Consider the following 19,094-nt stretch of genomic DNA (forward strand, 5'->3'; position numbering starts at 1 on the left):
TGTTATATTTGGGCTTTGAGAGTTTTGTCCCACATGGCTCACTGTAGCAACCCGGTGTTGGAGGTCGGGCATGCTCCTGAAACGTCCACTGCGAACTGATCCACTGGCGCCGAAATGAACGCGATTAAGATAAAAATACACACAAACAAGACACAGAAACGCTTTTAAATCGTGTTTTTGCTCGTCTGTTAACCCGCGACTTGACGCAAAGTGTGGAGCAACCGCAGAAGAGCTTTGGGAAGTGTCCGTCCGTTTTGTCCTACAAAGCGGCGGGTGTTTGACAGCGGGAGGGCCCGACGTTAGGAAACCGCTGCGGCTGGAGGAGGAGGAGGCAGGAGAAGAAGGAGGAAGGCTCTCTGAAGACCCAATGAAACATTAAGGAGTCATTTCTGCTGAGGGAAGCGAGCTGAGTCATGAGGAAGGACGTGAGGATACTCCTTGTTGGAGAACGTAAGTCGAGGGATGTAGTCGGTAAATATGGCAGACTGATAAAATGAGCTAGAGGTTACTGCTAACTGAGAGGCTCTGAAATCCAACCGTTTAGCATGAATTCTTTTAGTAACATGCGAGTATATAATGTATCAAGGAATTATTGCCTATTTTTCTCTTTTAGGAGAGGCTATTAGTCTTTTAATTGTTTAATTGTGATTGTAAATTTAGAAACTGACTCTTCTGTAGTCACCATATATCTTTAATTAGTTGAATTTGTACTCATTTTCACCATTTTACCCAGATTTCTGGCTCTTTTGAGGCTTATACAAATGAACACAAATATTTAAACCATTTTGTTTAAATATTTTGTCGACCTTTTAGTCAAAACATGTTGGCAACATTTTCTAACGTAACAATAATCTTATTTGAAGAAGCACTTGTATGTTAAAAATTAAGATTAGCTGAAAAGCATTTGAAAGGGCAAAATTATGGGACGGTTTGTGTCCCATAATTTAAAAAATCTGTAAAAAACAAAACAAAACAAAAAATGCCCCAATTTCCATTTTAAATATAGCATCCACCATGCAAATCTTGAATTTTCAGCTGTTTTAATGATTAAAATAAATGTTATTTAACTTGTAACTGTCATTTTATTCATTCATAGTATTATGTTAATGTCACCATTAAAAACAGCCACAGAAAATGCCCTGCCTTGAAACAAAAATGCATTCCTCTTGTTGTAGTTCTTAGTGTAAACAAAATATTGAAATTTTGATTTATTTCCATTTTTTTAAATGGAAACGGGACATTACACAGGCTATTAAAGCCATGTATCAAATCAGTTTTTTTTTGTTTTACAGGTGCTTGAAAATATGAGGAAAGACTATTTTGGTTGTTTTAAAAATCTAACGCTCATCTTCAGTTACAGCTATTTCATAGTAAACGCTCAGCAAAATGCATAATGAATACAGTTCTGGGGACATTTTCGTTACAAAGATGCACCGATTAAACATTTTCTCCCTGATTCTGAATTAAGGTTTCCTTTGAGGTCTGACCTGCTGATTACAGCCGATTTAGATCAAGAAAAGATTGAACCTATTTGTGCATCAGAGTGTTTAGCCCCAAACTTTATTTGGTTTTCATTGAACTAAAATAAGCGGATAAAAGTAGATGCTGTTGGTTAATGCTGCTGTAGGTCAATATAATGGAAGTTGTTTGTTTGATGCATTTGATGGATGTGAAATAAATATCAAGATAATTCAGTTGTTTGACCAGACGATCACAGAGCCGAGCTTTTAAAGGGGAAATGATCAGATTTCAATTTTAGACGCAATTTTATTATTTCGTTTACTTCTTGGAAGGAAATAATATCTGACTGGCACATAAATTAGCTGCATATTTGTTTATTATCTTTTGGATTATCATAAAATGCCATGAGTAAAATACATTTACTAAAAATGTAGTTCTCATATTTCTTGTTAGGCTTTAACTAAAACCCAGGACTTGAAGATATTAACACATTTATTATGGATTAGTTGTGTATATGTTCAATTTACAAAAATATTCCTCACATTTCCGTTACTTTGACAAACTGTTTTCTAGTTGGCACAAGTTATTCTGGGTAAATAACAACTTAATATCAAAATCCCCCCCCACCCCCCTCCCCAAACTTTGCAGGTATTGAATCACGTCCTACTGAACTTTCCTTCACCTGGTTTGTTTGTTCTCCTGCCACGTTGTCAGAACTATTTATATTTCATCTCTCCATTTGGCGAGTAGGACCGTTACTGAGAGCAGGGCGGCCAAACGCTACGTGACAACTGAAGTGGAGTCACTCAGCTGTCTGAGAGGCAGATGGTTGTAAAATATAATCATACAGATCCATTTATTTAAGCTTTTTGCAACTTTTCACTTACTTTGTTGATTCAACTGTACTGCAAACACATTCTTGTAGATTAATGTGGTTTTGTATATTTTCTTAGTTTTAGCATTGATAATTGTTTAAACAGGAGGAGATTAAAAAGAAAACATGTGCATAGATTAGAAATAATTTTTCTCCTCATTAATTTCAGTATATTTTAATTTATATGTATTTCTTTGCATATATACGTATATATGTTACACATTTGTTGTAATTATAACTAATTTTAAGGCTGCAAAATATTTGGGGGGAAAATCTAAATATTTTGGGAATGTTGCGATGTAGACATGACTGTGATGGATAAGCTCTTACCTGAACAGAGTTAATGTTTTCAGACCTCTTTTAAAAGAAGAGCCGGGATGATGAGTAATTTCTATGTTTTTGGAAAAATATAAAATTGATTGTTTTCATCTCAATGTCATTTTGTTGAAAAATGTTGCTTTGTCAAAGAAAGAAAGCTTTAGAAAAGCCTCTAAGTACCCTCCTAAACGTTTTCTGTTTCATTAAACAACAAATGTCAGAAAATATTTTACTGTCACAGAGAGCCTGAATGCTTGGGATTTAGAAAACAAAGCTAACATTGGTTGCGCTTTAAGTAGTTATTTGAAATATTAATATTACAGCCAGTCATATTTGCTCAATGATGTTCTTGTATTTGTTGTTTCTCCAGAGATTTGCATGTCGGACGGTAATGTTTTGGGACCTTTTGTTGAGTGCAGAGTTATGAAGCTTTTTATAGCAATCCCTTTGAGAAGACGCGCAACTCTTTCAATAGTTAATGATGTAGACAGTATTTCTCTTAATGTAGTAAAACTCTATTTCCTGTTGTTGTTCCCATCATGCCAGTATAAATGTCAGAGTGCTCTTAACAGCTTCATTGTTTTCCTTTTGTCCCGCAGCCAAGGTGGGGAAGACGTCGCTGATCATGTCTCTGGTTAGTGAGGAGTTTCCTGATGAGGTACGTATCAGCCTACACCCTGATGGTGTGTAATATGTCAGATCTTGACCTAGAGGCTACTTATTGCACATATATTTGTGTTTTATACACTTGTTGTAGTGGAAAAAAATTACACCAGCCTGGATTTATAACGGTGGTCTGTCTGTCAGGTTCCTCTCAGAGCTGAAGAGATCACCATCCCAGCTGACGTGACCCCAGAGCGGGTTCCCACACACATCGTGGATTACTCTGGTAACTCGTTTATGTATCTACACACAAACGAATCTCTGAGACAAACAGCAGAAATGTCACAATTAACAAACCTGTCAGTGTTAAACCCCTCTAGCCTTTCTGCGCTTGTCCATACTTTAAATTTATTTTAATACATGTCTACCAGGCCAGAATTTGTTATTTATAATAAAAGGCTCAAGCTTTAATCACTAAGTTACCCATTTATGTGTCAACATTATTTAGATTCTTGATATTCTAAGAGTTTTTCCAAATAAAGCATCCAACACAAAAATATTAAAATTCAGGAGGTTTGGGAAAAAAAGTGTCACTGATTAATGTATTTTTTATTATATTTAGAAGCAGAGCAAACTGATGAGCAGCTGTATCAAGAAATCTCCAAGGTAGGTTTGGTTTGATTCTCATTGTTGTTGGTTTATCTCACGCATCTCAAGCTGATGTTTCTGTTTCTCTTCGCAGGCCAACGTGATCTGCATAGTTTATTCAGTTAACAACAAGAAGTCCATCGAAAAGGTGAAAATAATTTCCCTCCACAATAAGCACAGTTACAACTACACTGTGTTCATAAGCTGAATTTAATGCCCTAAATATCAGACCTGATCAAGGCATACTTCCTGCTCCGTCTGGAAAAACACATTTTGATTCTGATTTTAATACTTTACAGGTCTGGATATAAAAAAAAAAAAGATTTTTCTGCGTTATTTACATTCTCAGTTTGCAGCTTCTACACTTTAACCCTGATGACTGTAGAAATATTTGTTAAAAATTTAGAGTCATGTCTTGTACTGAGATCTCAATATTAGCTGAAAAGGTTTAAAAACTTTGGTAATTTATCTTTGGAACTGCAGTAAAAAAAATGTTTTCTTGATCAAATCTGGTTCAGATCATTACCAGAATGTAATTCTGTATCTCCCTCCTAAAGGTGACGAGCCACTGGATTCCTCTTATAAGCGACCGCACAGATAAAGACAGCAGGTGAGTAAATGCTATAGTGACGATCATTCTTTCATACTTTTTCAGTTCATTTTAATTACAAAACACATTTTAAAATGTTTAATTTTTGTGGTTTGTCAGAAATGCCTTGATTAAAAAAATATTTATTTATTAAAGTTAGCAGAGATTTTTGTCTTTACAGACAGTTTTATAGGTGAACAAATTGTTGGTGATGCTGATTAGTTTGATGTTATTGTTACATTATTTCTGTAACAATAACCGTCTGTATTTCAGGGTACCACTGATTCTCGTGGGGAACAAGTCGGACCTGGTGGAGCACAGCAGCATGGAGACCATCCTGCCCATCATGAATCAGTACCAGGACATTGAGACCTGTGTAGAGGTAAAACACTGATTCAGCCTCTTATTCTTCACACAAGATGATGAATATGATGCAAGTAGGCTACAGGATCAGGCTTAATTACAGTAGAGTGATGAACCTATGAAACGGTGAAGGACCTGCTGAGAACAGAAGTCAGACCCCGACTCTGTTTACATTCTGGCTGAGTCATTAATGGGTTTATGTTACTCAGCCCCCCTGACGTGGCTGAGTTGGAGGCTTGGCTGGCATCTGTCTGCATTGCTGCTTTTATTCAGGTTTCTACCATGCCACACACCCCAGCGCAGTTTTTTCCTCTTCAGACAGATCGCTTACAAGGTTAGAGGAGCTCAGCAAGGAGGACGTGAGAGTCGGCACATACACTGTTGGCACAGATTTAGACTGTCACAGCTACCGCACAAAATAGTGTGAAGCTGTGTTTTACTGCGGCCTTAGAGAGGGCAGGGGTTACACAACATGGAGATCTGGTTCAGTTTGTCCAACTTATTGGCAGAGGATGTTGGTGTGAGATGTTGGTGGGTTGATGCCTCTGAGTAAAAGTAGCAGAGTTTACAGTATTTATACAAGAAAACTGGATAACATGAAGCTGCTCTGGGATAATGTATGGTCATCACAGAAAACTCCCGTATCTCTGACTCGTTCTCCAGCATCTCATCAAAGGCTTTAATCTGTGGACACAATATGAGATTTTTGAAACTGTAACAATTAGTTAAAATAAAAGTAAAATAAAAATTCAGGTTCAGTTTGCTACATTTTCTTGAGGCTTTGCAAAGACAATTTTAGTTTGAAACATTCTTAGATGTTATAAATTGCAAACAAAAAGTGAAAACCTAAATTTGAAAGAAATTTGGGTAGCTGTAATAGAGCCAACTCTAAAGTCAACAGGAAGTATTGACTTTGGAGAAAGAAGTCCCTTTGTGTGCAGAGTAAGTCGATACATATGAGGAAATGTATCCTTATGAGAATAATGCATTAGTATTTTGCATATGTATTTATCTCCATCATTGAATCTCCTAAGCCTTTCCTCTGTACGGATTACTAGTTTTACATTTCAGGACATTTTTTTTTGTCCAAGACTTAATTTGAACTTTTTTCCCCACAGTGTTCTGCCAAGAACCTGAAGAACATCTCTGAGCTTTTCTACTACGCCCAGAAGGCCGTTCTCCACCCGACCGGACCTCTGTACTGCCCAGAGGAGAAGGAGGTGAGGTTTGTTAGACGCAGGACACATTTTGAACTCTGAAAATGCAGCGGAAACATTTACACTGGCAGGTGTTTAGTGTGTGGTGCAGCTCAGGTATTTCTGGGCTGTTTTCCCTGCAGGCAAAACAGCCCAAACTTGTTGCATCTGTGTGATTGCTATCAATAACTCTGGTGCACTTTCTGCTGCTGCGTAGCTAAATGTTAGCTTAGATAGCTCACATTTATAAAAGTGGAAATTGTTAGAGATCAGTGTTACCCAGCCAATCATCCTCTGTTTTTTGATATTTCTCTAATGCATGACTGGCTAGAAATCAAAATTGATTTCGCAAGTATTTGTCTAAAATGATGTGAGAGATTTGAAGTTTAATAAACATGTTGGAAAAGGAAATAGTTCCTGTTTGTGAAATGTTTGCTGCAAAAAATCAGCTCAGAGAAAAGACTAATCATCTAGGAGTTAGGAAGTCATCGTAACATCGAGTTTATTTTAGAAATGCTGCTTTTAGCATTTTGATGCTGAAGGTCTGACCAGTTGATGCCAGTTTTAGATTATTCTGATTTCTTTTTAATAGATTCAAGCTCAATCCTGCATATAAAAATGAGGAGAGTGAACTGAAGAGTACTTTTCCTCTCTGATGTCGCCTTCAACAGATCTGATTATTTTATATCCTCATAAATGTTGACCCTTCCTGTGTGTTGCAGTTGAAACCTTCCTGCATTAAGGCTTTAACTCGGATATTTAAAATCTCCGACCTGGACAACGATGGGGTGCTGAACGACAACGAACTCAACTTCTTCCAGGCAATTCCTTAATTATGCGTTTGATTGTCAGACCTGTCGCTACGGAAATTAATACAAGCTCATTTAAAGAGGCATATTTAGCCATGAACATATCTGGGAAACATTTCTCAATGTCTTGTTCCTTATGTTTACAGAGAACCTGTTTCAATACGCCTCTGGCACCTCAAGCCTTAGAAGACGTGAAGAACGTGGTGAGGAGGAACATGGCCGACGGAGTCAGAGATGACGGACTCACCCTCAAAGGTCAGACTTTGTGTCTCTTTGGTTTCCTTTGCCTCTCTGTCAGGTTTTGACTGGATCTCATCGTCTCATTGGCTGGTCGTTTCAGGCTTCCTCTTCCTGCACACTCTGTTCATCCAGCGAGGTCGACACGAAACCACGTGGACGGTGCTGAGGAGGTTCGGATACGATGACGACCTGGAGCTCACGCAGGAATATCTGTTCCCTCTGTAAGCATCTACTCACGACACAGTTCTGTTTAAAACTGAAAATTAAAAACTTACGATACAACACGCCAGGATTAAATATGTTTAGTTTCGTCTCCCAATTGGGTTTTGATAGGAAACATCCAGATAGAGGCAAAACAGGCCAGTTCATTCACTCTTATTGAAAACAGTATTTCACTTCTCTGTATTTAAGAGTGCAGTAAAAAAAACACCTCCATGATTCAGTCTGACTCTTAAAATGTTTTGATATTACCTCATGGCCATGAAAACCTGCCAGCGGTCATATATTTCCCGGTCCTGTGTGGTTGCTGGTGTTGCCTTATGTAACACAAACTGACCCAGAGTCCATCTCTGTTTGGACGCTGCTGCTGGAAACTCGTCAGGTCAGCTGCTGAACTCATGTTTGTGCCTCTATTTCAGGATAAAAGTCCCTCCAGACTGCACCACTGAGCTAAACCACAACGCTTACCTCTTTCTGCAGAGTGTCTTTGACAAACACGACAAAGTGAGTGGTCATGCACAGCAGAGCAGTTTGGTTAGTTTGTCCCTATTTAGTTGAAAATGTGCTCCTAATTTTAATGCAGCAGTTTTTCCTTCCAAAACCAAAAGTTTTACCTGATTGGTTTAATGCAGGACAGAGACTGTGCGCTTTCCCCAGAGGAAGTGAAGGACCTGTTCAACGTGTTTCCCTACATGCCCTGGGGTCCAGATGTCAACAACACGGTGTGCACCAACGATGAGGGATGGATCACATACCAGGGATACCTCTCCCAGTGGACGTGAGTGGCTTTCTATTAATACAGGCGCTCTATCCCACCAACTTTGATTAACCCAAATACCTTCAACACAAGGTCGTACAACAGAGCTCCAGAGCATCCAAGTCCTGATTCCTCCTTGTTGTTGCTGGCAGGTTAACAACATATCTGGACGTCCAGAGGAGTTTGGAGTATTTAGGTTACCTCGGCTACTCCATCATCTGTGAACAGGAGTCCCAAGCTGCTGCTATTACTGGTAATGGATCAGATTGTGTTTAATGTTAAATGTTTCTTTGGTAAGCTGCAGTTGAACAAGTAAACAGGGATTTTAACAAAACAGAATCTGCAGAATCTAAATGGTTTTGTTTCTGTGAAAGCGTCTAAAAGTTGTTAAACATATGAAACGGAATAATTATTATATTTATTTATTTGTTGCTCTTATATCAATTTCTTCCTTAGTGACGCGTAACAAGCGCATCGATCTGCAGAAGAAGCAAACGCAGCGAAGCGTCTTCCGGTGCAACGTGTTGGGGGCACGCGGCAGCGGGAAAAGTGGCTTCCTGCAAGCTTTCCTCGGCAGAAACCTGCAGGTCAGTCGGAGCGGCTATGAAAACATTTCAGAAAATCCATCCCATATTATTCATTTCAGATGTATCACACAATTTAATGATATGTTATATTTGTAGAATGTTTCAAATTACAATAAATGTAAATAATTGAGAAAATAAAATTGAGTGAAGAAATGTTTGGTTTATAGAAAAAACTAATTATTTTTGATTTTGTTGATTTATATACAAATTGTCTATGATTTGCTACATAACTTGATTTTCACTTCAAATTTAATTGCATTCATTAGTATTTTGACTTACGAACTGCAATACACTCATTCAAAAACCAAAACAATGCATTTTTACAACATTTTTTTTAACGATTGACAAATTTTGAAGAGCATACATTTAGTGTAGGATTAGCTTATCCTTACTTACAAGTCTAATACTTGCAGATTTATAACAAAGCTATAATTTATTTTAATCCAGACGTCAAATAAGCTGTTAAACAGGCCTATACCTCACTCCAAAAAAAATAAAGCCAATTTCAGAATTTTGTTACGTTTTGTTTCATGATTGGTGGAACCTTTAGACAATAAAACCCAAAGATTAATCAAGCAGTTGAAAGTAGGAGTAGTAATTTTATTTTAGACAGTCTGAATTGTCTGAAGACTCCAGACTGGAAAAGTATATAATTTGGAAAAAAATAAAATAAAATAAAAAGCATGACAATAAATGGATCAGCCAGTGTTAAAATGCTTGTCAGCATTTATAACGTGAAATTTAAAGATCCGAAATTCTTTTCTGCTTTAATATTTTGTGGAAAACTTTCACTTGTTGTGAAATCTAAATGCATCACTTGTTGAAACCTGTGTGGAAATGATTTATTGCACTTTACTAGCAATACATCACCCAACATGCTTTTTGTTAATCCATTCTTCGAAATGGCAAAGACAAGAGAACATGCCATTCAGGTGAGACAAAGATTTGTTGGTCTTTACAAAATGGCTAAAAAACAAAAAAAAACTTCCACCCTAAACTTGCTCACATCCACTTCTGCCAATAAATAGTTTGAAATTAACTTATTTTAACTCGAAGCAAAAATGTTCCTTAATCGGATAATATTGACTTCATTGTCCACCACAGAGACAGATGCGGATCAGAGAAGACCACAAGTCCTACTATGCCATCAGCACGACCTACGTTTACGGTCAGGAGAAGTACCTGCTGGTAAGAACCTTTTATTCTGAGCAGAAGCTCTCCGGATTACAGCCGAATAATCGCTCTATTACAGCTTCAGTTCGGGGCTGACAGCTAATCCCTCCGTCTCTTGTCCGCTCTCCGCCAGCTCCACGAGGTGATGCCAGATTTCGACATCCTGTCAGAGCCCGACCTGAGCTGCGACGTGGTCTGCCTGGTGTACGACATCAATGACCCTCGTTCTTTCGAGTACTGTGCTAAAGTCTACAAGGTGCGGCTCCAGATGGTTTGATTGGTAACTTTCTGTGTCGGTATTGGAGCAAAACATTTGACTATTTCTTCCTGCAGGAATGCTTCTTAGACAGCAAGACGCCCTGCGTCGTGGTCGCTGCCAAGTCCGACCTGCACGAGGTTCGGCAGCAGTACAGCCAGTCGCCGCTCGACTTCTGCCGCAAGCACAAGCTCCACCCGCCGCAGCCGTTCACGTGCAACACGAACGAGGCGCCCAGTAAGGACCTGTACACCAGACTCACCACCATGGCCATGCACCCGTGAGTATCAAAACACAACCAACGCTTTTACTCCTCATTTAACCTGCCTTGCTTCTTTCTGGAAGAATATCTGACCATAAGAGATTAAACACCATCTATTTTATTACATAACTTCTACATGATGTGATTCACCTGAAGTTGTTCAAGTTCGGTCTCAGTCTCTGAAATCAAGGTTCCACTTTTCCACCGTACATCCCAGGAAAGTATCTCTAACTCTTCGTCTCTAATAAACCAGAGCTGAATGGAAGTCTGTCTAAACCTGATCAGTGTCTTACAAACTCGAAGCTCTTTGATCAGATTAGAATTCAGATTGGATTATGAAGCACTTAAAGGGATGTGCTTGTTTAATCTGATTGCAGCCCCATTCTTTAAATACTGAAGTCACACAATCGGCTGAGTGCGAGTAGCAATTTATCAGTTTAAATAAAAGTCATGGCAGATGGGCTTCTGGGTAAACTGAGGCTTTGTGATGTTGGGGGCAAAATCTGCTTTAAACATGAGATTATCAGGAAAACCAGCTTGTGTTTGTTCTGTTGATCCTCTGCAGCCTGACTGTCCTCATGCTTCACTTCTTAATAAGCAGGATTTAGTCGTGCATTTTACGTTTTTGGTTTACAACCAACAAGTTTTTGTAGAGAATTGTTTTCACATTATTTTAATTTTTGCCAAATACATGAACTTATTGTGATCAAAGTGATTAATGTCTGACTGGACATGGATTTATATTTGTCCTGCCACAACGCACTAGGCAGCATGGTCAGGATAAAGCTGCTGTGAGGAGGAGGAGGAGTTATCTTCATCTTTTCTTTCAATGGTAATGAAGAATAAATGTGTAAAAAAAAAAAAAACTCATTCTCACTTCCATAAATTTTGTTTTAATGTACTTGTAATCTCTTGGATAAAATTTAACATTTAACTTGCCTGCTTTAGGTCGACTTGAATCTTACATCTAAATTTTCCTGATTTGTTGATTCAGATCCTTTTACATCTTTAAAACTTATTTCTTTTATACATATATATGTGTATATAGGTAAGTATTTATGCAAGGAAGCGTTTAGTTTTAACATTTAGCATTTATTTATGATTGATTCTCTTTAAAACATTTTTCCCTCACTGAAGGAATTAACACAGATTACATTTCAGATTTTTTCCCCCCCTAAAAAATTTCATGCAAATTTGTTCGGCTAAAATAAAAGATTAATTTATTTGAAGGTATGTTTGGTCAAGTTTACCAGGGGTGCTTATGATGCTTTCATTCCACTAAGAGTATTTTTACTTTTCGTTTAGTTGGTCATCAATTTGTCCGTAACGACTTCTGTTAAATGATTCACATGTAGAGTTGAGCCGCAGCTTTGTTGTATGTATTTGTCCGTGTTTATGTAAAGATACTCCATTAACATTTTGTGCTTCAGCTTTGTGTCCTCCAGTGTTTCACCAAGCGATTGACGTAAAAAACGCCACACAGTTCACTTTTTTGTTGTTGTTTTATCAACTTGTGTGTAATCTGAGTAACCAGCTAGGAAAATATGTAGAGAAAAAAAACGGACTTGTAATTTTTTCCCCTTGTTTTTCTGGTCCTCCTAACAGCCTCATACTGTAACTGTTCGTTACCATTGTTTTTTTTTTTCTTTGATTAAAGTAGCAAACAAAGAAAGGCATGAACTGATTTAATCTTAGGGTTGAACTGTTTGCCCCGCCTTCATCGTTTTGTATGCTGTTTGCTGTGTGTTGTGTTGCTCTCGTAGTGAACACACACGTCTCTCTGTGTCTGTCCGCAGCCACGCCCGCCTCCGCTGCATGTGTTCCTGCAACAGGTGCACTTATTGCCTGTGTCAAAACCTCCTCAAGTTGGAGCTGCTGCGCAGCATTAAGGCGCAACTCCGCAGGGTCGTTTACAACAGGTTGATACACAGACGAAGCCGTAGTGTTTCACCTTAGACTCCCTGCTCTTCCTCTCCAGACTCAGTAACACTGCTGGCAGTCGTAGCTCCTCTGCTCTCCCTCAGTTTTTGGCAGCAGTCAGATTTCCTCTGCATTTCCACTGCAGGAACTAAAGGAGTCTCGATAGTTGCAGAACAGGAATGGTTTTGGTTGTTGTTGAAGGAAAATGACTTGAACACATCAATGTGCCTGTATGTGTTGTCTCATTTTAAAATGAGACGTCCTCGTTCGTTTGGTGATGGATGTCTCGGTTTCTGCTGCAGCTCCGGCCGGCCGAGCCGCTCTCTGCTCAGTCTGGCACATGGCGGTGTGACCAGCCTGTGCCGGCTAACGCCCAGGCTGCTAGCCAGGGAGGTACCGTGTGTCTGCGTGGAAGTGGCGTGTTGCATGCTGCATGACCGTGCAGCGCTAGCTAAACGGACAGGAAAGCATTTTTGATTTGAGGCAGTTTTATTAAAATGAGGATTGATTTATTAAAGCGAGAGAAGTAAATGCACATTTTTAAGCCAAATAATTCAAAATTTATTTATAGCCTGGTGCTATAAATGATTGACCTGAATTCAAAGTCCAAATAAATAAAAGCTGTAAAACTCGATTGTCAAGCGACATGGCCGCCCCGGGCGTTCTGACATCACTCTGAACTATCCAATTTCAAGAAGTGCATTTGTGGGAAGAAAGATCCAGATTTACTAAAAATTAAATGTTCCAAAACCTAAAATATGACTAATTGAAAAAATTGAATTTATCACCAAGCTATAGTGTGGATTTAATATCAGTTCTGATGCATTGTAAAGATACAGAAAACAAACTGAAGCTTCTTACAGCCTTTTCTAGCTGGTGTGAATCCTCCGATCAGTGAGCCGATTGATGCCTCAGGTCCTGCAGTGGATTTACAGACTGTAAACTCTGACTTATGTACAAAATGAGAGAAACACAGCCAGTCTTCTGTGTTTGTGTTTCATTCGCTCTGAAAACTTCATTTTGTTCAGCATGTTTAATTTCTCACTGAACTCAAAAATCCAAAATACTTGCTTTCTCTGGATAACTTTAATCAGCTGCTCGTCGGATAAGATTTGATGTTTTCAGTCTCATTTTGTCTTTATTTTCTTGCCTAACGCTCAAGTCTTAACACACAGTTTACCATAATATTTCTGCTTTGTATTTGAATTTGAATTGGACATAACCAGGTTGCCTCTGTGTCTACTGTGTGTTAAGGCCTGATAAATTTGATTAATAGGCTTTTTGAAATCAGAATGTGTGTTTTTATGTTTTTGGTTGATTAAACTGCACCGATCACGTTCATTTCATCCTGTTTTTCTTTTCCCCCCACGCCTGTTAATGTCTTTCCTCTCTGTAGGTGTTCATATCCGTGTTTCTGGCTGCCGCTTTTCCTCTTCCTCTTGCATCTCTTCACCTTTTTTTAACACCTGAGCCCTGTCTTACTTGTTCTCCAGCTTTTAAATTAAACCCATGTTGGCGCTTAGCGAAATGCTGCCATCTACTGGTGTGTGAGAGGTTTTGTCTCCGTCTCTATAATAACAGGAGCTCAGTGTTTTGAACCTGGTGGGAGTTGTCGGGTGTGGGAATGTTTCTGATCAATTTGACCCGCATGGAACCGGACCGTGCCACGTTTCATTCAGTGCTAACCTTTTTTTGTTTTGATTGCTTTTTCTTCTTCTTCTTCTCGGTTATTAAAGCAGCATGTAGCTGTAGATCTTGACAGCCAGCTGAGCGAGAACGACTCCAGGAAATGCTTAGGGTTCACTAATGTTTCACACCAGGAGAGCCAGAGGGGTCAAAAAGATTAATCTGATAATAAATGAAAGAATCATAACATCTTCAGGCTATAATAATAGGTTTATCAGGGGACTGTATCACTTTCCAGACTGGCTATTTTTTGGTGTGAACTGCATTTATTTGCTGTGTTTGTGGAGCTTTTTGTGTTTGAACTCTAAAGAGATGTGGAGCTGGGTGAAACTGTTTTTTGTTAAATCATCATTATTTTTATTTTATTCTGTTGTTTTATATTATTTAAAAGAAACTTTTCTGTTAATGAAAAACCATTTTGAACCACTACTTCCAATTCACTGATTTGATCAAATTCAACAACCTTTAATGGTGTAAAGCTTGAAGATTTTAGATTTATACACATTAAAAAAACATTTAATGTTCACTTCTGAATCCACTGCCAGTTATTGTAGAAATTAACTTTTTTTTAACCGCAACATTAAATCATAGTTTAATGCAATCATATAACTATATTATAGGATGCATTAAGATTCTTCCATTGTTTTGAATTTGGAAGGAGTTCAGTGGTGAACCTTCAACAAAAGTGCTTCACAAATAACATTTGTCAGTTGTCATTGCAAATGAAACCAACCAATTAAGTTTAGATTTTAATAGTCATTGCATTAAACATAATACATAGCTCTATATTCATAGCTGTGAAATCTTTAACATGGGGTATCAGTGTTAGGGTTTAAAGGGATTCACTGGATTAAAAGTCTAATTATAAATTGTTTAAAATGTATTTTTTTTAAAGAATCGTGGTCATTTTTAGATTCACTGATGTTTGATATTAGTTTCCTTCTGTACCAGAGATAATAAACTATAATTAGGATTTCCCCTCCACTCCCTGAGATTTTTAGCATCTTGATCACCTACTGCGGTGATCATCGAATGCCGACTTACTGGCCACTTTATTAGGTACACCTTGCTACTACCTGAATGGAGAGTTTTTGCTCTTTAAGCAGCCTCAGTTCTTCTGTGGAAAAGATTCAGCAAGGTTTCTGGAGCATTCCTTAATGTTTTTGCTCCGTATTAACAGGAAAAGATCGTATAGTTGGTAGAAGTTTTGTCTTCTGCACATCCACGATTCATTTGATGTTTCTACCAATCGTCCCTAGAGCACTACATAGCAGTGAGACCTGTTGACTAATCACTTCAAACACCAACAAGCCATCTTCTGACCCCTGACTTGAGATTTTGCATTTAGTCTCTCAAATCTTTGTTCTTCCACGTTTTGATGTGGAAGAACAAAAGTCGTCTTTGCCACATCCAGATGCTTAAACCCATTAAGTCTCTGCTTTGTGGCTGGCAGCCAAATCGGTGTACCTAATAAAGTCGCTCCAGCGGTCTTGTGGTTGTTAAACTTCACGCACTGATATTGATATTTCTGCATCGTGCAGGTTAAAATTAAAACAAACCACCTTGGATTTAATATTAATGCTGGTTTTAAATTTCTAATAGTAAAACAGTAACAGATGCATCACTAATCCATAGTTGCAGCCCCAGTGTGCATAATTCTGCGGTATCTCCCAGCTTCACCTGCTGCGTGGCGTTGTGACTGTTTGTGGGAACGCTGCTGGGCTGGGTGGAAGTAGCTCTGAGCTTCCTGCTGTCAGGGGAGGATTTCAGGCTAGTGCTGCAGGTTAGACGGTCATCTCCAGCATAGAGGAGCCCGCTTATATGAAGGCCTCCGCTTGAGCAGCCAGCTTCTTCACAAAGGTAAAGAGAGAAACCACACCGACGGAGAGTCTCACAGTCAGCAGCTGGTCTTACTCTCTTTTCAACCATCGCTGGAGTTTCTGATCAGAACGGTTACCATTGAAAGGCTTTTAGTCTGGTTTCTCTTTTTGTGCTTATAAGAACATCAGTCACGGTGTGTTTCGTTTCACTATAAAGACATATTTAAAAAGAAGAAAACCTGGCTTTGGTTTTCTTTTTCTTATGCTTTTAACTGGCTTTTTGCTCCTTTATTGCTTTCTGTTTAGTTCGCAGCTCATCGTTGACTTTATTTGGTTAGCAAATGTTAAAACAGCTCTGGAGGAAACAGAGGAGATTATAAGATGTGATTTTATGATGGTAGAGTTGAAGAAATGCTCAAGTTTCAATGATTATTTTAAAGTAATGTATTTCAAAAGCCTCTCCAAACCTGCTTATACTGAATACTGATTGATTCTGCTTATAAGAGTGATTCTACACAGACATGGTATTAGACTGGAGGTGGAGCCTTCAGTCACAATTAGCATCATTGTGACCCAAAAAACAACTCAGATTCCAACTGCTGTAATTAGTAATGTCACACACATTTTTACTCATTAGTTATTGTTTATAGTTATACATGTGAGATGTATTTATAATGCTTTAATTACATTTCTTTATTCTGGTTTATATTGAGAACATACTAGTTGAGTTGTTTTTCTCTGGTAGCTAGCTTTACATAAACAAAGCTTGTAGCTCACTGTGTATTTAAAACAAAGTTTGGTAGCTGGCCAGGTCAGAGATTAAGGAAGGGCAAATACTGTACTGTGTATTATTTTTTTTATTTCATCGGCTCATTTCCCCCCTCTGATTCCTCCAGGGCTGCCGTAGAAATTGGATAACAAAGTTTTGTTGTTAGATTTGCTGCTTTTCTGACACCCACCTGTTTCTCTCTCTCTGCATCTCCTCGTTGTTTGACCCTGTACCTTTAAACCAAATGTCAAAACAAAGCCCGGGTTCCTGTTTCAGGCTAATTTTTATCCTCCGTGGTTCCGATTCAGGAAGTTGCCCTCTGTGGAGCCCCTTCAGCTTTGCTTTGTCATTTGGCAACTCGGAGAAAGTCCATCACCACACAGTGCCGATCCTGGTTCACGCTGCTTCCTGTTTGGGTTTTGACCCGCCCTCACCTCTGTCGCGTCTGTCCTCTCTCAGGCACATGGCCCAGGCGGACCTGAAGAACTCCACCTTCTGGCTGAGGGCCAGCCTCGGTGCCACCGTGTTCGCAGTGTTGGGCTTCGCTATGTACAGAGTGCTTCTAAAACACCGGTGATGGCGCGGGACGAGACGGCGGCTACTTTCCACTTTGGTCCTTTTTGTTCCTTTCTACCTGAGAGACTAAAAAAAAAAAAAGACTGCCTGAACAAACCAAATGGGCTCAAATGGGCTCATGGTCTCGAACCCACCTCTCCCCTTTTCTGTCCAAGCAGCACGAGTGAGAAACAAACTTTTATACGATTGTGGTTTACCTGTATGTAGTTGGCGAAGAGACACTATTTCTAAATGCATTGTTTCTGTGATCTTTTGGCCTAATCTGTTAGTTCAAAACTGATTTATCTCGGATGATCTGGTCCCGTTTTAATCCTCAGGCTCTCATCTAGTTCGACATGTGAGGCAGCCAAAATGAAACACTGCAAAGGGACTTGAATCTGTTTGTATTAAAGTATATGCAGTATGTTATGTATTTATGTAAGACTGTAGGACCTGTAGAGGAGTACCACAAGCCAAACGCAGCATCAGCAGGAGCAAAGCAGCATTTAACACCAACATCATCATGCACTTGTTTCATTTGTGTGTTAATTTATTAACCCATTGTTTGGAGTGCACCACATGAAACAGATTGCTCATGTATTTTTGTATTTAGTATTACTGCTCAACGTTTCTGACTGCTTTTATTTTTTCTGGTTTTCAAATAAAGCTTTGACCTTCCTTTTCTTTCCGTTTCTGCACCACGAGCAAACGACTCGACGACGACCTCACCTTCCTAAAACTAGAAACGTGTTCACCGCCCACTGCGTCTTCTTCTGCAGCATTTACAATAAAGACTTCGATATCCGGTTCCAGCTTTGTGTTTGTGTGTCAATAAGTGGAACCACTTTGCTGCATTTGGAGTAATTCAACACCCACTGTGAAATTTGTTTTTAATTGTTTGGGTGTTAGCAGTACAACAATTATCCAAGATCACCTAAAATAGTAAATAAAATCATTATAACAATGCTTTTGCTCAGATTCAACACTGAATTGTACTTTGATTGGCTGCTGCAGTCAATATTCAACCCCTTAAACAGTACTTATCAGACTGATTCATAAGCTGTTATTGCAATGGAGCACCTCATATTTTGTTTTTGTTAAAAGTATTGGAAAGCCAAGAAATAGTCGTAAAAAATAAAAAAAAACCTGATTGCTTTGGATAAAAAAGTAAAAGAAAAACTGCAAAGGCCTGAAATGTTACAAGGAATTAAACTAGAAGTTGAATTCACTGGTTTAAAGTTGAAGTAACAGTGGCTACGCCCCCTGGTGGCAGGAAGAAGAAACAATCATGACTGCCACCAGATTGCGGTGAAAAAGAAAAACCTTCACCGACTGTAAATCACCTGCAGCAAGACTTGATGACAGTAGTCTCTGGGGAAAGTGGTTTCCAATGTGCATTTGAGACCTTTTATTTAAAAAATAACGTGAGGTTTTCAGTATGTTAAAATCTTAATTCTAGGTACATAAGGGTTTTTTCCCCAACTGTGTTTATTTACTTTTACTTAAATGTCATTAAATATAGCAGCACAGCCATCCAGAAACACTCACTGAAATCACAGTGAAGGGCCCTCATTTATTAAACCTCTCTGTACTGCCTTGCTGCTGAAAATGTGCTATATAAATAAAATTACCTTTTCCTTTAAACCTGGCCTAAATAAAGCAAACATATATCTGGAAGCAGTGACTCATGTTCCATTTTTGTTTCTGAGAAAATAGTTTTGAATGCCAACTCCATCTCATAGCTCACCCAAAACATTTTATGTGTGACATTTGAATAAACCAAAATAAGTAGTGATCAGATAAGTAGTGATCGCTCTTGATTTTAGAAAACTTTATTTAAAATGTTTTGTGTTTATTTTGTTGACAAGAAAATAATCATTACATTTCTTATTTTTTACTCTCACAACTTGTATTTATTTATTTTTTTGGTCTACTAGTATTTTACTCTTGACAGTTTCGGCTTTCATATCAACAAGTTTGGGAACCAAT

The 19,094-nt window shown here is 38.6% G+C and overlaps 1 protein-coding gene across 4 annotated transcripts; it reads left to right on the top strand.

Annotated features, from left to right (window-relative positions):
• The first annotated feature begins 16 nt into the window (after nt 1-16).
• Nucleotides 17-17,917, top strand: rhot1a (ras homolog family member T1a). 4 transcript variants are annotated; one of them, XR_001421617.2, is made up of 21 exons: nt 18-450; nt 3,253-3,311; nt 3,461-3,542; nt 3,879-3,922; nt 3,999-4,052; nt 4,462-4,514; nt 4,767-4,875; nt 5,975-6,076; nt 6,775-6,873; nt 7,008-7,116; nt 7,202-7,322; nt 7,740-7,824; nt 7,953-8,098; nt 8,230-8,330; nt 8,534-8,664; nt 9,769-9,852; nt 9,971-10,093; nt 10,171-10,373; nt 12,152-12,274; nt 13,672-15,821; nt 17,010-17,917. XR_001421617.2 is itself a non-coding variant. In XM_015013641.2 (20 exons), the coding sequence occupies exons 1-20, from the start codon at nt 414-416 to the stop codon at nt 17,125-17,127; spliced, it is 1,980 nt and encodes a 659-aa protein (XP_014869127.2). In that variant the 5' UTR covers nt 17-413; the 3' UTR covers nt 17,128-17,917. The 4 variants fall into 4 exon arrangements, 3 of the variants coding, with proteins under 3 accessions (XP_014869127.2, XP_014869126.2, XP_014869128.2); XM_015013641.2 differs by lacking the exon at nt 13,672-15,821 and having other exon boundaries at nt 17-450; nt 3,882-3,922; XM_015013640.2 differs by lacking the exon at nt 13,672-15,821.
• Nucleotides 17,918-19,094: the final 1,177 nt, after the last annotated feature.

The sequence above is a fragment of the Poecilia mexicana genome, unplaced genomic scaffold, assembly GCF_051168715.1.
Source record: "Poecilia mexicana isolate PSO_F unplaced genomic scaffold, ASM5116871v1 scaffold_8, whole genome shotgun sequence".
Classification (NCBI taxonomy): domain Eukaryota; kingdom Metazoa; phylum Chordata; class Actinopteri; order Cyprinodontiformes; family Poeciliidae; genus Poecilia; species Poecilia mexicana.